This window comes from Nerophis lumbriciformis, linkage group LG17 (genome assembly GCF_033978685.3).
Source record: "Nerophis lumbriciformis linkage group LG17, RoL_Nlum_v2.1, whole genome shotgun sequence".
Classification (NCBI taxonomy): domain Eukaryota; kingdom Metazoa; phylum Chordata; class Actinopteri; order Syngnathiformes; family Syngnathidae; genus Nerophis; species Nerophis lumbriciformis.
Window position 1 is genome coordinate 13,902,516 of NC_084564.2, and position 15,424 is coordinate 13,917,939.

Sequence of the window (15,424 nt, forward strand, 5' to 3'; positions counted from 1 at the left end):
AACATTGAGACTTTTTGCATAAAATTGTTGCCAGGTTTTGAGCAAATAAATTACACATACTTAGTAAAACATGTTTGTGTATGACATTCTGACAATAAAGTTCCATTTGTATAAACAAATTGGCCCTGTGATGAGGTGGCGACTTGTCCAGGGTGTACCCCGCCTTCCGTCCAAATGCAGCTGAGATAGGCTCCAGCACCCCCCGCAACCCCAAAAGGGACAAGCGGTAGAAAATGAATGGATGGATGGATGGATTGTATGAATATTTAGGTATTAATTTAAAGTAAATTTAAATTTATAAAAGCAAGTTATATACTTTATTAATCATGAATAATTACAGGTTAAAAGTGTGATTAATCTGGCAAAAAATAATAAAAAGAATTGACAGCACTAGTTAAAACAAACTGCTTGTACAGTACTACAAAAAATACAGTACACTTTTTGTTTTGTTTTTTACTTTACAGGATTTCTTATCCTGTTCCAACACAATTAGTTTTACTTTATTTTAGTTTAATTTAGTTTTAGCAGGCATCTTATATTTACACTTGTATGAAAGTAATAGTTTAGTTAAAACTAATATTTATTTTTTTCATATTTTATATATATTTAACTCAATGGAAGTGTTTTGATAAAACTGTTACCAAGTTTTGAGAAAATAAATTACACATATTTAGTAAAACACCAAAAAATGTTTTTGTGTATATGACATTCTGACAACAAAATTATATTTCTATCAAAATATTGAGATATTTATTTCAGTGAAAATTAATACTAAGTACAAAAGCAAGTAATTTACTGTGATTAATCACAATTTAAAGTGTGACTAATGTGATTTAAAAAAATAATAATTTGACAGCACCAAAGTTAAAACATATTGCTTGTACAGAACTATAAAAAAATACAGTACCCAATTTAATGCCATCCATCCGTCCATTTTTTTTTTTTACCGCTTGTCCCTCTTGGGGTCACGGGGGACAACATTCACACTCACATTCACACACACGGGCCAATTTAGTGCTGCCAATCAGCCTATCCCCAGGTGCATGTCTTTGAAGGTGCAAGCCGGAGTTTGACTCAATTCACTTTACATTATTTCCTGTGGATAAAATGTGTGTGTGTGTTTTAATAGAATATATGTGTGTGTGTATATATATATATACCTGGGGATAGGTTGATTGGCAACACTAAATTGGCCCTAGTGTGTGAATGTGAGTCTGAATGTTGTCTGTCTATCTGTGTTGGCCCTGCGATGAGGTGGCGACTTGTCCAGGGTGTACCCCGCCTTCCGCCCGAATGCAGCTGAGATAGGCTCCAGAACCCCCCCCCCCCGCGACCCCAAAAGGGACAAGCGGTAGAAAATGGATGGGTGGATGGATGTTTGGAGGAGAAAAGGTGAGGCCTTTAATCTCACGAACAGCAATCCTACCGTCAAGCATGGTGGTGGTAGTATTATGCCCTGGGCCTGTTTTGCTGCCAATAGAACTGGTGCTTTACAGAGAGTGAAAAAGGAGGATTACCTCCAAATTCTTCAGGACAACCTAAAATCATCAGCCCGGAGGTTGGGTCTTGGGCGCAGTTGGGTGTTCCAAAAGGACAATGACCCCAAACACACGTCAAAAGTAAAGGAATGGCTAAATCAGGCTAGAATTAAGATTTCAGAATGGCCTTCCCAAAGTCCTGACTTAAACGCGTGGACAATGCTGAAGAAACAAGTCCATGTCAGAAAACCAACTAATTTAGCTGAACTGCACCAATTTTGTCAAGAGGAGTGGTCAAAAATTCAACCAGAAGCTTACCAGAAGCTTGTGGATGGCTACGAAAAGTGCCTTATTGCATGCCAAGGGACATGTGACCAAATATTAACATTGCTGTATGTATACTTTTGACCCAGCAGATTTGGTCACATTTTCAGTCGACTCATAATAAATTCATAAAATAACCAAACTTCATGAATGTTTTTTGTGACCAACAAAAGTATGTGCTCCAATCACTCTATCACAAAAAAATAAGAGTTGTAGACATTTTTGGAAACTCAAGACAGCCATGACATTATGTTCTTTACAAGTGTATGTAAACTTTTGAATATGACTATATATATAATTTAAAAAAAATAAAATATATATATATATATATATATATATATATATATATATTCCTTGCGCACTAATTGACTGAAAGAGCGCGCACTTGCCGCTGAAGACGTCACTATGGTAAAAATTAGACAATATGATTTGCCTGAGCGGCTAGGAGACACCGAGAGTAACAAGCGGTAGAAAATGGATTAGAAAGGACAGATATTAAAAAAAAAAAATTAAAAACAATTGTTTTTAACTTGGGACTGCCCGCGGGCCGGATTTTGGACGCAGGCAGGCCAAATCCGGCCCGTGGGCCGTAGTTTGGGGACCCATGTTTTAGAACATTTTCTGTTGATATGTTGCGCCTCCAACTCTTCCAAAGCAGTACTCCCATCAGCTTGCCGAGTGGGCTAAAACGTTTTAAACTTAAATAAAACACCGTAACAGTTTAAAAGTCTGCAGAACGCAACACTTCTCTTCAGTGTTGTCGCCCCGCCCACCGGCCCGCCGCTGACGTCATAGCACCTGTATGATGTCGCCCGCGTCGTCCACCTGTAAAAGGCCAGGCGTCGTCTGTATCGCTGCTCTGATATTGAGTTTACAACCGATCACGTCATCAAAAGCCACACTGAAGTCCGATTCGGAGCTTCACAGCCGTGTAACGTCCGCGCCATGTTTTTATGAATATTATTATAGGTGTTTAAAAAAAAAAAAAAAACTCCGCGTATGGCCGCCAGTCTCCTGCTGTGTGCGCGCAATTTGCCATGTGTGTCTAGGAGGGAGGAAAGGGAGCGATGAGTTTCAATCAGCGGGACTTTGTATCGAGGACTGCAGCCGAGGGCGATGCTCCTGCTGCCAGGTACACTAAAGACCCTTCCCTAAGCTGCTCCCTCCCCAGACTCTTACCTGTGCAGCGCCTTTTGCAGCCCAAGTTTCATGCATGCAAAGGCCAGGAGGACAAACTCAACCCGTACAGGCGAGCTGAAGGTATTGCATTAAAAAAAAACCACAGCAATAACATTTCTAATATCGTTATTTAACACAATCTTCTGCATCGTCCAGCCCCCAAAGTCAAGTTGCCGCCCCTCAGGGAGACTTCAAAGTCCAGGGAGCAGACTTCCAACTGTATCAAAGAGCTGAAGAACCAGAACTTTACACTGCAGCAGCAGCTGAAGGAGTCCAAGAGTGAGAACAAACTGTTGAAGAACGTTCTCCATCGACACACGGTGGCGCTGCAGCAGTTCCAAGATTTAGAAGGCAGTATTTCCCAGGTATGTGGCTTAAATACTCCCAACACATTCGGTATTGCAACACGAAACATGCACGCAGCATCATATATGTTGCTCCTCAAATTTTTTCACCAAGTACAACCTCAGAAAACACTTGGCCCTCCAAATGCATTGAAATACAGTAGCGTAGTAGGCCTAAGTATTCATTAAAACATTTTTTTTAACAATAATAGTTCATATTTTTGGCCATTGTTATATTATACACAGTTTGAACAGTAACACTGTTTGACTATATAAATAAACAAAATACTGTACTCAAATAATGAATTACATTGCAATAGAATGTGTGTAATTTAGAAATTGTTCATATTTTAGACAAAGTGGTGCAGTAAAATATGAATATGAAAATATAACATACTGAATGTAATGATCAAATAAGAGAGTATACAAAATCCCCAAATTCATGAATACAATAAACAAAATAAAATGAGGACACAAACAAGGACAATTTATTCATATTAAATTACAGTATATGAAATAATAAATATATAAAAATAATGATGTAATATCATCAATAATATATGGAGGGCAACATTAATGACCAACATTGTAACACAGTAGCGTAGTAGGCCTAAGTATTCATTAAAATCAAAGCAGATGTTTTATTTAACAATAATAGTTCATATTTTTGGCTACTGTTATATTATTGAACAGTAACACTGTGTTTGAATATAGAAAACAATACAATACTGTACTTAAATAATGAATTACATTGCAATAGAATGTGTGTAATTTAGAAATTGTTCATATTTAGACAAAGTGATGCAGTAAAATATGAATATAAAAATATAACAACATACTGAATGTAATGATCAAATAAGAGAGTATACACAATTCTCAAATTCATGAATACAATAAACAAAATAAAATGAGGACACAAACAAGGATCATTTATTCATATTAAATTACAGTATATGAAATAATAATTTATAAAAATAATGATGTAATATCATCAATATATGGAGAGCAACCTTAATGACCAACATTGTAATACCGTAGCGTAGTAGGCCTAAGTATTCATTAAAAACAAAGCAGATGTTTTATTTAACAATAATAGTTCATATTTTTGGCTACTGTTTGAATATAGAAAACAATACAATACTGTACTTGAATAATGAATTACATTGCAATAGAATGTGTGTAATTTAGAAATTGTTCATATTCAGACAAAGTGGTGCAGTAAAATATTCACCTGAAAATATAACAACATACTGAATGTAATGATCAAATTAAGAAATTATACAAAATCACCAAATTCATGAATACAATAAACAAAATAAAATGAAGACACAAACAAGGACAATTTATTCATATTAAATTACAGTATATGAAATAATAATTTATAAAAATAATGATGTAATATCATCAACAATATATGGAGGGCAACCTTAATGACCAACATTGAAATACAGTAGCATAGTAGGCCCAAGTATTCATTAAAAACGAAGCAGAAGGTTTATTTAACAATAACAGTTCATATTTTTGGCTACTGTTATATTATTGAACACTAACACTGTATTTGAATATAGAAACAATAAAATACTGTACTTAAATAATGAATTACATTGCAATAGAATGTGTGTAATTTAGAAATTGTTCATATTTAGACAAAGTGGTGCAGTAAAATATGAATCTGAAAATATAACAACATACTGAATGTAATGATCAAATAAGAAATTATACAAAATCACCAAATTCATGAATACAATAAACAAAATAAAATGAGGACACAAACAAGTACAATTTATTCATATTAAATTACAGTATATGAAATAATAATATATAAAAATAATGATGTAATATTATCAATAATATATGGAGGTCAACCTTAATGAACAACATTGAAATACAGTAGCGTGATTAATCACGATTAATAGTAAAATAGTACAATAAAATAAGTCCATAATAAAACAGCCGCATGAAAGCAGTAAACCTTCACAATAAATAAGCGCACATTTTCATTAGTCTTTTGTTTTCTTAGTGCTTACAAACATTACATTTTTAAATCAGTCAGTTTTGAATTGTGATTAATCATAAATTAAAAGTAAAATAGTAGCACCCAATAAAGACAAAATATCCACATGAATGCAGTAAAACAGTACAATAAACAAGCACACGTATTTATTACAGTTGTGTGTTTTTTTACTGCTGTCAAAATAATTGTTTTGAATCTGGTTCATCACACTTTTGAAATGTGATTAATCGTGAATAATGGAAAATAGTACAATTACAAAAATAGCCACATAAATGCAGTAAAACTTTACAATAAACAAGCGCAAGTTTTTATTATATAGCCTTGTGTTTTTATAGTGTTGTCAAACAATTACGTTTTATTCAGCTTCATCACACTTTTGAATTGTGATTTAATCGTGATTACCAGTGAAACGGTACAATGAAATTAAAAAATAAATAAAAATATGTATTATAGCCTTGTGGTTGTATTTTGTGCTGTCAATTATTTTTTTATTTTGATTAATCGCACTTTTGAATGGTGATTAATCACGATTAATAGTAAAATAGTACAATAAAATAAGTCCATAATAAAACAGCCACATGAAAGCAGTAAACCTTCACAATAAACAAGCGCACATTTTCATTAGTCTTTTGTTTTCTTGGTGCTCTCAAACGATTAATTTTTAAATCAGTCACTTTTGAATTGTGAATAATCATAAATCAAAAGTAAAATAGTACCACACAATAAAGACAAAATATCCACATGAATGCTGTAAAACAGTATAATAAACAAGCACAAGTATTTATTACAGTCAGGTGTTGTTTTTTTACAGCTGTCAAAATATTTTTTTTGAATCTGGTTCATCACACTTTTGAAATGTGATTAATCATGATTAATGGAAAAATAGTACAATAACAAAGACAAAAATAGCCACATAAATGCAGTAACATTTTACAATAAACAAGCTTAAGTCTTTATTACATAGCTTGGTGTTTTTATAGTGCTGTTGTAGGGATATATTATGTTGGGATGTAATTAAGATAATGAAGGATGAAGTGATAAGAAATGTTTAGTATGTATATGCTTAGAATAGGCCGTGCAACTAATCATATCCTCTAAGTTCCAGTTGGAACTGGGTCCAAGTTCAAGCATCACTCTGAACAATTAAGTTTTATTCAGCTTCATCGCACTTTTGAATTGTGATTAATCGCAATTAATAGTAAAATGGTATAATGAAATAAAAATATACATACAACATTTTTTTTTTATTATAGCCTTGTGGTTGTATTTTGTGCTGTCAATTATTTTTTATTTTTTGGTCAAAATGTCATACATATTAAACATGTTTTACTTGAATGTACGTCATTTATCATATTTATCATATTATTATGATATATTATATGTACTATTATTATAGGAGTTTATTTAAAGGGGTGTTTTTGAAGCAACATTTGTCACAAAAACATACCAGTCGAGTTTCCTCAGGCATATTTTCAGTGGCCTGATTACTGATTGCGCAATAATCCGGTTTAGTTAAAGGAGCATGTTAATGTTAATGTTAATTAATCTTCATTAATTCATGATTAAGGCGATCGTTCTTTTGTGATTAATTAATAGTATTTTTGTCCTTTAATCAACACCTGGTCTCTGACCCGCCCTGCAGATACAGGAACAGCACAGAAACGAGGTCAAGGCCCTGCGCAAGCTGCTGGGCGAGACGCGCTCCAGCCGCGACAAGCTGGCGAAGAAGCTGCAGGCCACCGAGAAGGACTTGTTGGACGCCAAAGACCGGATCCAGCACCTCCAGTGGAAGGTCATCCAGAACCCCAACCTGCTGGAGAAGGAGGAACTCACTCGCAGGCTGAATGAGATCACCGTCCAGCTGGAGGAGAAGGACAGGAGGATACAGGTGTGTTCGGGGGCGGGGCAGAATGCATACCCACATTAGATACACATGCACAACCCAAAGACATGCTGCGTCAATGAATACCAGCATCTATTATTATGACAATGATGTCGTTATTATCTTGTAAAGGACCACAGATCTGGTCTTTAGATTGTGCAGGTGTGCCTATTGGGTACTGGTGAGTACGCCACAATGTCCACCAACATGTCTTTTGACCCTCAACATGTTTTCTATTCCTCTTCAGCGGGCTGGCACCCTGAATGTCAGCCTCCGTCATTGTCTAAATAAGTATAACAGGATGAATGAAAGCCCATAAAACTGCTCTTGAACATAGTAAATTCACTACCTGACGACATGCTGCAAAGGTGGCAGAGCCCTAATACGCTCGTAATAACACGGCCGCATTAGTGGCCCCGCATGGTCCGTGTCAGTAAGATTTTAAAGGGGGGAGATCACCGCCGCCATGACGAGTCTGCGTTCTGATGCTGTGTTCCAGTTCCTGGAGAAGAGCAACATGTTGCTTCAAGGCTCGCTCAACCGCCAAGTCGCCATGGAGCAGAGGAAGATGTGCAAGACCAGCGACGTGTCCGTCGGCCTGCCGTCACTAGTGAACAGATTTATCCAGAAACAAAGAGTACGTGTTTTTTTGGCCCTTTTTGAAGCCACACAAATAATGGCGGCACTGACGGGGTTTCTTTCTTCCAGACGGACAGGACCACGGAATCGGAGACGAGTAACATCAGTCCAATCAGGTCACGGAGACGCCCGCACAAAAAAGGTAAATGTTAGTGATGGATCGATACTGAAGCGCATATCAAAATATCAATACTTTGTTTTTTGAGAGTATTTGTGACTGAGGCAATGTGTCAATGTTAAATGCTTTTGTTTACATGTTCAGTATTTTCACACCAACATATACAAGTAAATTAATTGTGATTTATTTTAATACTAGTTCTTATTAATCACTGTATTTTATGCTTTTATTATGTTACTTATTTTCTTTTGTTAGGGTTTGAAACATCGTTTACTTTGTATGATTTTGTCCGTATCAGAGCTCGGCTATATTATCTTTCAGGCCACTACATCAATATACTTCAGAGTTTGAAAAAAGATAATATATAAAAATAAGTATACATAATGATGATAATAAATAATATATAGTAAATAATAATAAATAACTCTATTTAGGCTATGTTAATATTTAAAATACACAACTTTTAAGTTTTAGCCGATACCAGGCTGAATTTTACTCTGTATCGAATCGGAAAGAAAATCCGTGGTAGCGCACATCACTAAAAAAAAATGCCGCTCTTAAAAAGAGTGAAAAAAAAATAAAACAAGTTATTTTTCCTTGTAATGAGTCAAAATTGTCTTGGTAAGATTTCTTGAAACAAGACATTATAATTAATTAAGCTTTACAAACTTAAATGTATCTTGAAATTAGCAATTAAAACGTATTAACTATACTTGCTGGTATTGTGAAGTTGTGTGTCTCAGAACAAACTTGTGATGCTCAAAAGCAGTATTTTGTTCCTCAGAAAATCTCTATTTTCTATAGACTTCAGGGGATTGTAACTTGCATCAAGTTTGTTTATGTTTTGACTAGAAATGACAAAGATGTAATTGTGAGTTTTTTCCAGTATGGTGCGTTCAAGGAACCTTGAAACAAAGGCAGACAGGGAAGGCTTAATTGCCCCCTAATAGATGCACAATACTTATCATAATGAAATATTATTATGATAATTATTATCCACTATCCATTATGTGTTTTAACAAGTTAGTTTAAAACAAATTAAACCTATAATTAGTTTTTTAGTGTATGTAAACACACTGAGTGTATGTGCATTGCAAATGATTTGCCACTTGCCAAGATTTTAAAATGTATTTCTAGAAATGTCCCTAGTTTTAGGAGATATTTACTTATTTTTAGTCATTGGCTTTTCATCAATCCTAATTTCAGCATGAATTATATGTTGTCGATTCCGGTTTTTAAAAATGTCAAAATTGAGAAAATAACTTCGAATAAGCTATTTTGGTTTTCCCTCACACATATATATATATATATATATATATATATAATTTTTTTTTTTAAGATTCTGCAACATCCCGTGGATGCTTGATTTAAGAATTGCAAGTTGAATGATAATGCTTGTTTTCAGAATAAAATACTTATTTCTATTTTAAAAGTTCTGTTAATTTCTAGATATACAAATCTTAATTTAGGATGTCTTATCAAGTAATATAACGAGCTGCATGGGCCGATCATTTCACTAGTTTTTAGTGTTTTTTTTCCCATAAATTCTAGTCTTTTTATCTTATAACAGCTCTTTCTTGCAGTGTGTCTAAAGAATTGCTCAGCTTTTGTTTAGTTTAACGCTGGTGTTTGATTGACAGGCAAGCAAAGTAAGATGGTCCAGACTGATGAACTTGTCTCTGCAGCCAGCGATACCGACAGTCGCCTTAAGTCCGACTTTTCAGAGACTGACGACTACATGCTACCAAAGTGGCGGAGCCCATCCAGCACGGTACCTTGTTGCTTTGTGGCCCTTGGATTCATGATGACTGTTTTCTGACATGCTTGATTAGCTTTGTATGTTTAGTTCTGCTCTAAATAATGCTGTTTTTTGATGAAATTTGCAGGAATATACGCCAGATAGGTCTTGGACAAGTGAGCATCAAAACACCGACGTTAAGGACACTTCTAAACGTGAAGGTGAGTGAAAGAGTAGCACTGGACCAACTCTATACATGGAACTTTTATTTTGAAAAACAACAATTAAAGTGTTGAAAAAGAGTAGAAACAATTATTAAAAAAGGTCAAACATAAGGCACATAAAAGTAAAAAGTGCAACTTTAGAACATTAGTAATAGCAATAAAATCCACATCTGGGTCAAAAACTAAGCAGAAAAAGTAGTCTTAAAATCGTGGAACTTAAAAAGATGAAATGATAAACAATTTAATTTACTGACATAGGCTACAATTAACACAAATTAAAACTAACACATATTAATTGAATATCATTTATTATAATTTAATTTATTTAATTTAAAATAATTTAATTAAAATAATGTTTTAACAGTTTATAAAAAAAATTTTTTTTAATTAAATCACATTGAATTATGAACATAGAAATGGAATAAAATGCTGATGTTTAATTGACACCGCAGGATTTTGAATACCGGGCCAAAAGCCAAACAGAAAAGTGAAGTGTCTTAAGATCCTAAAAAATTACATTAAATTAATTTATAAAAAATAAATTGTACTTATTGCACAGTTTTTGGATACTTGGTTAAAAGCCATTCAGAGAAACTATTTTAAAATTTTAAAAATTCAATTAAATTAATATTACATTATTGAATAATAATAATAATACATCAAATTTATGTAACGCCCTTTACATCCTCAAAAAAATTCAATTCAATTAATATTACATTATTGAATAATAATAATAATACATCAAATGTATGTAGCGCCCTTTACATCCTCAAATTAGGGTATTAAATTAAATATAAAATACAATTTAAAAAAGTAACTAAATTAAACATCAAAATAAAATACAATTTGAACCAAAAATCTAAATGTAATTAAATGTACCTTAGCTTAAAGAAATAACTTTACATTTTGAAATATATTTTAATTCTAAAAATACATTTTAGAATTAATTACAATTTTGAAATTAATAACAAATGTAAATAAAACAAAATTCAATGACGGTCTTAAAGATTTTAAATTTTTACATTTTTCAATGACATTATGTTAAACAATAGAATAACCTCAAATGTACTGATGTTCAACTGACACTGGGTCAAAGGTCAAGCAGAAAAATGTTACTGTGCAAAGCTAAAAAATTAAATATAAAAAATAAATAAAATGTTTTGTATTATGCCCATTGGAAAAGGCGTCTCTTAAAAATGTGTTAGAAATAAAATACCATAGAAATGACAAATTAAACATAATTTGATACCCAAACTAAATGTTTATATAAATAAGCATTGAACTTTGTTTCCAAGCTTTTAAAGGGGAACATTATCACCAGACCTATGTAAGCGTCAATATATACCTTGATATTGCAGAAAAAAGACCATATATTTTTTAACCGATTTCCGAACTCTAAATGGGTGAATTTTGGCTAATTAAACGCTTTTCTATTATTCGCTCTCGGAGCGATGACATCACGTAGTGATGTCACATCGGGAAGCAATCCGCCATTTTCTCATTTTCGTCGGTGTGTTGTCGGAGGGTGTAACAACACGAACAGGGACGGATTCAAGTTGCACCAGTGGCCCAAAGATGCGAAAGTGGCAAGAAATTGGACGAAATTTGTTCAAAATACGAGGCTGTGGGGAAAGCCGACGAAATGGTCAGTCGTTTGTTCTGCACACTTTACCGACGAAAGCTATGCTACGACAGAGATGGCAAGAATGTGTGGATATCCTGCGACACTCAAAGCAGATGCTGACATCAACTCCAAAACTGGACAGATCAGCTTTCAGGAAAAGAGAGCGGATGAGAGTATGTCTACAGAATATATTAATTGATGAAAACTTTATTCATTACTCGCGGTTTTACGTAAATTATTATACATAAACTGTGTTTACCAATAATTTAGCTTAAAAACATTTAAATGCAGACAGCCCTGAAATGGGCTGTCTGCACTCTCAAAGTGCATGTTGTTGCCAAATGTATTTCATATGCTGTAAACCTAGTTCATAGTTGTTAGTTTCCTTTAATGCCAAACAAACACATACCAATCGTTGGTTAGAAGGCGATCGCCGAATTCGTCCTCGCTTTCTCCCGTGTCTCTGGCTGTCGTGTCGTTTTCGTCGGTTTCGTTGCATACGGTTCAAACCGATATGGCTCAATAGCTTCAGTTTCTTCTTCAATTTTGTTTTCGCTACCTGCCTCCACACTACAACCATCCGTTTCAATACATGCGTAATCTGTCGAATCGCTTAAGCCGCTGAAATCCGAGTCTGAATCCGAGCTAATGTCGCTATATCTTGCTGTTCTATCCGCCATGTTTGTTTGTATTGGCATCACTGTGTGACGTCACAGGAAAATGGACGGGTGTATATAACGATGGTTAAAATCAGGCACTTTGAAGCTTTTTTTAGGGATATTGCGTGATGGGTAAAAGTTTGAAAAAAACTTCGAAAAATAAAATAAGCCACTGGGAACTGATTTTTAATGGTTTTAACCCTTCTGAAATTGTGATAATGTTCCCCTTTAAGGCCCCACAAAATGACTGATTGAAGAAGTGATGACATTTTTATGAATGGCCTGCGGCACTAATGTGAAATGACTTTGTTAGTTGCAGCCTGTAAGCAAGTTCTTCATCACGCAGCAGGAGGACAGGAGCTATCAGAGGAGTCAGACGAGGACGAGAGCAAGCAAGACGAGGAGGAGTACGAGGAGGAGGAGGAGCACCACCAGGAGTACAGATGGGGGAAACAGGAGGAAGAGGTAGAAGAGGACAGATGGGGGAAACAGGAGGAAGAGGTAGAAGAGGAGGAGGAAGAGGAAAATGGCGAGGAGGAAGAAGAAGAAGAAGAAGAAGAGGAGAGGTCAGAAGAACACGGTGGTGGGGAGAAAGAGGAAAGAGAAGGAGAGGAGACGCAGGAGGAGGAAAATGAGCTGGAGGAAAAGGATGAGGAAGGGGAGGCAGAGGAGGTGGTGGCGGTGCAGGTGAAAGAGAAAAGGTCACAGGAAGAGCGCCTTAAGGAGACGTTTAGGGAGACCTTTGGGGAGACGTTTAGGGAGACCTTTGGGGAGATCTTTGGGGACACCTTTGGGGAGACCTTTGGGATGATTGGAGAAGATGATTCTCAGGATTCTCAGGAGATTGAGATGTATGGTGAAGAGGAAGAGAAGGAAGAAAAAGAAGGGGAGGCGGAGGAGGAAAAGCTGGATGTGGAAGAAGAAGAAGAAGAGGAGGAGGAAGAGGAAACGGATGAAAGACAAGATGAGGAGGAGGAAGAGGAAACGGATGAAAGACAAGATGAGGAGGTGGATGACAGAAAGGAGGAAGAAGGAAGAGAAGGTGGTGAGTACAAGGAGGAGGAAGAGTATGACCAAGACGAGGAGGACGTAAGCAAACAGGAGCAAGAGGAGCACGGTGAGAAAGTCAGGACAGCCGCCAGACGACACGCCATCTCCTGCGTTCTCAGCGGACCAAAGACGGCGAGGCAGCGCTCGCCAAAGCGATGCTCGCGGCCTCGACATCGCCGCAGGTACAACTTCACCCCGGTCACCACCAACCTGCACCTGGGCAAGCCGGCCTACAGCGGCGTGCACCTGAGGTACATCCGAGGCACCAACGTGCCGGTGAGGGAGGAGACGCTGTACTGTCGCAACCGGAGGCGATCCTTGGAGCAGGCGGACGACAACTCGCTCAGCGACGAGCCGACCAGCCAGCCGGACCCCCCCAGCGACGGCTCGGACTTGGAGACCAAACATAATGGCTCACATTCACAGACTTAAAGCTGCAATCAGGGACAACTGGGTTTTCCTACTTTTCTACCAAGCAAGCGTGCTCCTTGTGGACATTTCTTTGCGGGCATGTGTAAAGACACTTGAGGGAGGACACACCATGTACATACCATTCACTCAAGACCCCTGCCAAGCACATGCACACCAAGGAGCTTTTTAAATGTGTTTTTTAAAAAATGTATCTTTTTTCTATATGTGTGCAACTTTCTGGTTGTTTTTTTAACCAGGACTACACAAAAATGACTCAAAGTAAAAAAAAAAAGAAAGAAATCTTTGCCTTGGGTTTGGCATTTGTCAACCATATTGTGTATTTGCGCAATAGTGCCACCTACAGCAGTGATTTTCAACCACTGCCGCGGCACACTAGTGTGCCGTGAGATATTGTCTGGTGTGCTGTGGGAAATTATGCAACTTTACCTAATTGGTCCAAAAAATATTTTTTTGCAAATCAATAATCATAATAATGTGCCATTGTCTAGTGCCTGTGCTGTGTAGAGCTTGGCAGGGTAATCTTGTAATACTCCATACCAGTAGGTGGCAGCAGGTAGTTCATTGCTTTGTAGAAGTCGGAAAGCGTCGAGGATGGTTTGTCGTGATCCCAATATGCAGAGCACAGAGGGAGACAGCGTGCAGGTAAAAAGGTATGTAACACTTAAACCAAAAAATAACAAGGCAAGTCCCGCTAGGAAAAGGCACTGAAGCATAGGAATGGCTATGTAAAACAAAAGTAAAACTGAACTGGCTACAAAGTCAACAAACACAGAATGCTGGACGACAGCAAAAACTTACAGCGTGTGGAGCAAAGGACGTCCACAAAGCACATCCCGTACATGACATGACAATCAACGATGTCCCCACAAAGAAGGATAGTGTACGCACAACTTAGAGTCTTGATTGCGAAAACAAAGCAGGTGCGGGCAATAGCGCTCAAAGGAAGGCGTGAAGCTGCTTCAGGAGAACACCAACAAAACAGCAAGGGTCACCAAAATAACAGCGCAAGACAAGAATGAAAGCACAACACACAGGAAACAACAACAAACTCAAAATAAGGCATGACAACCTGGTGGAGTTTCATTGTTTAAACTTTTCTGCTGGTGGTGTGCCTCCGTATTTTTTTTATGAAAAAGATGTGCCTTGGCTCAAAAAAGGTTGAAAAACACTGACCTACAGGACGGGAGGGCAATAGTGGAGTAAGCAGTACGACGAGTATGGTTCACTCACGGTGTTCCAAGCTTTTACAGAGAAATAATGAAGGATGTAGACCAGTGTTTCGTAACGCATTATTGGGCCGTGAGTGCCCCCTAGAGCAGTGGTTCTCAAATGGGCGTACGCTAGAGATGCGCGGATAGGCAATTATTTCATCCGCAACCGCATCAGAAAGTCGTCAACCATCCGCCATCCACCCGATCTAACATTTAATCAAAACCGCACCCGCCCGTTGTTATATATGTAATATAGACGATGCAAGGCATTAGTGAGGTTAGAAAGCTTTTGCCTATTAAAGAAAGGAGACTGATCCAATGCAGTACAGACATTCAATGCGTGCCACGCTGTCACGGCCCAGACGCACACCAGTGCGCAATCATATGGGAGCCGCGCTGAGCGCACCTCCAAGCGCGTGGAGGTGCGATGTCCCTCGCACCCGCGGCGGCTCCACCCGGGCTCGCGCCCGAGGCTTCAGCGCGCACCGCGGCGGCCATCCTACTCGTC

General features: G+C 37.0%; 1 protein-coding gene across 3 annotated transcripts; it reads left to right on the top strand.

The window, feature by feature from the left end:
* The first annotated feature begins 2,358 nt into the window (after window positions 1-2,358).
* LOC133614199 (uncharacterized) lies at window positions 2,359-14,433 on the top strand. Of its 3 annotated transcripts, none has more exons than XM_061972034.1 (9): window positions 2,359-2,934; window positions 3,002-3,062; window positions 3,138-3,346; window positions 6,982-7,227; window positions 7,721-7,858; window positions 7,930-8,002; window positions 9,619-9,749; window positions 9,865-9,937; window positions 12,537-14,433. In XM_061972034.1, exons 1-9 carry the CDS (start codon window positions 2,605-2,607, stop codon window positions 13,703-13,705), a joined length of 2,430 nt encoding a protein of 809 aa, XP_061828018.1. In that variant the 5' UTR covers window positions 2,359-2,604; the 3' UTR covers window positions 13,706-14,433. The 3 variants fall into 3 exon arrangements, with proteins under 3 accessions (XP_061828018.1, XP_061828019.1, XP_061828020.1); XM_061972035.1 differs by having other exon boundaries at window positions 12,570-14,433; XM_061972036.1 differs by having other exon boundaries at window positions 2,718-3,062.
* Window positions 14,434-15,424: the final 991 nt, after the last annotated feature.

Bases quoted from the DNA above. Each gene is read 5' to 3' on its own strand.
- LOC133614199 (XM_061972034.1), top strand. From the start codon at position 2,605: ATGATGTCGCCCGCGTCGTCCACCTGTAAAAGGCCAGGCGTCGTCTGT. The intron at 3,063-3,137 runs GTATTGCATTAA...TGCATCGTCCAG, and splicing joins CCCGTACAGGCGAGCTGAAG to CCCCCAAAGTCAAGTTGCCG. The intron at 9,938-12,536 runs GTGAGTGAAAGA...TGACTTTGTTAG, and splicing joins GGACACTTCTAAACGTGAAG to TTGCAGCCTGTAAGCAAGTT.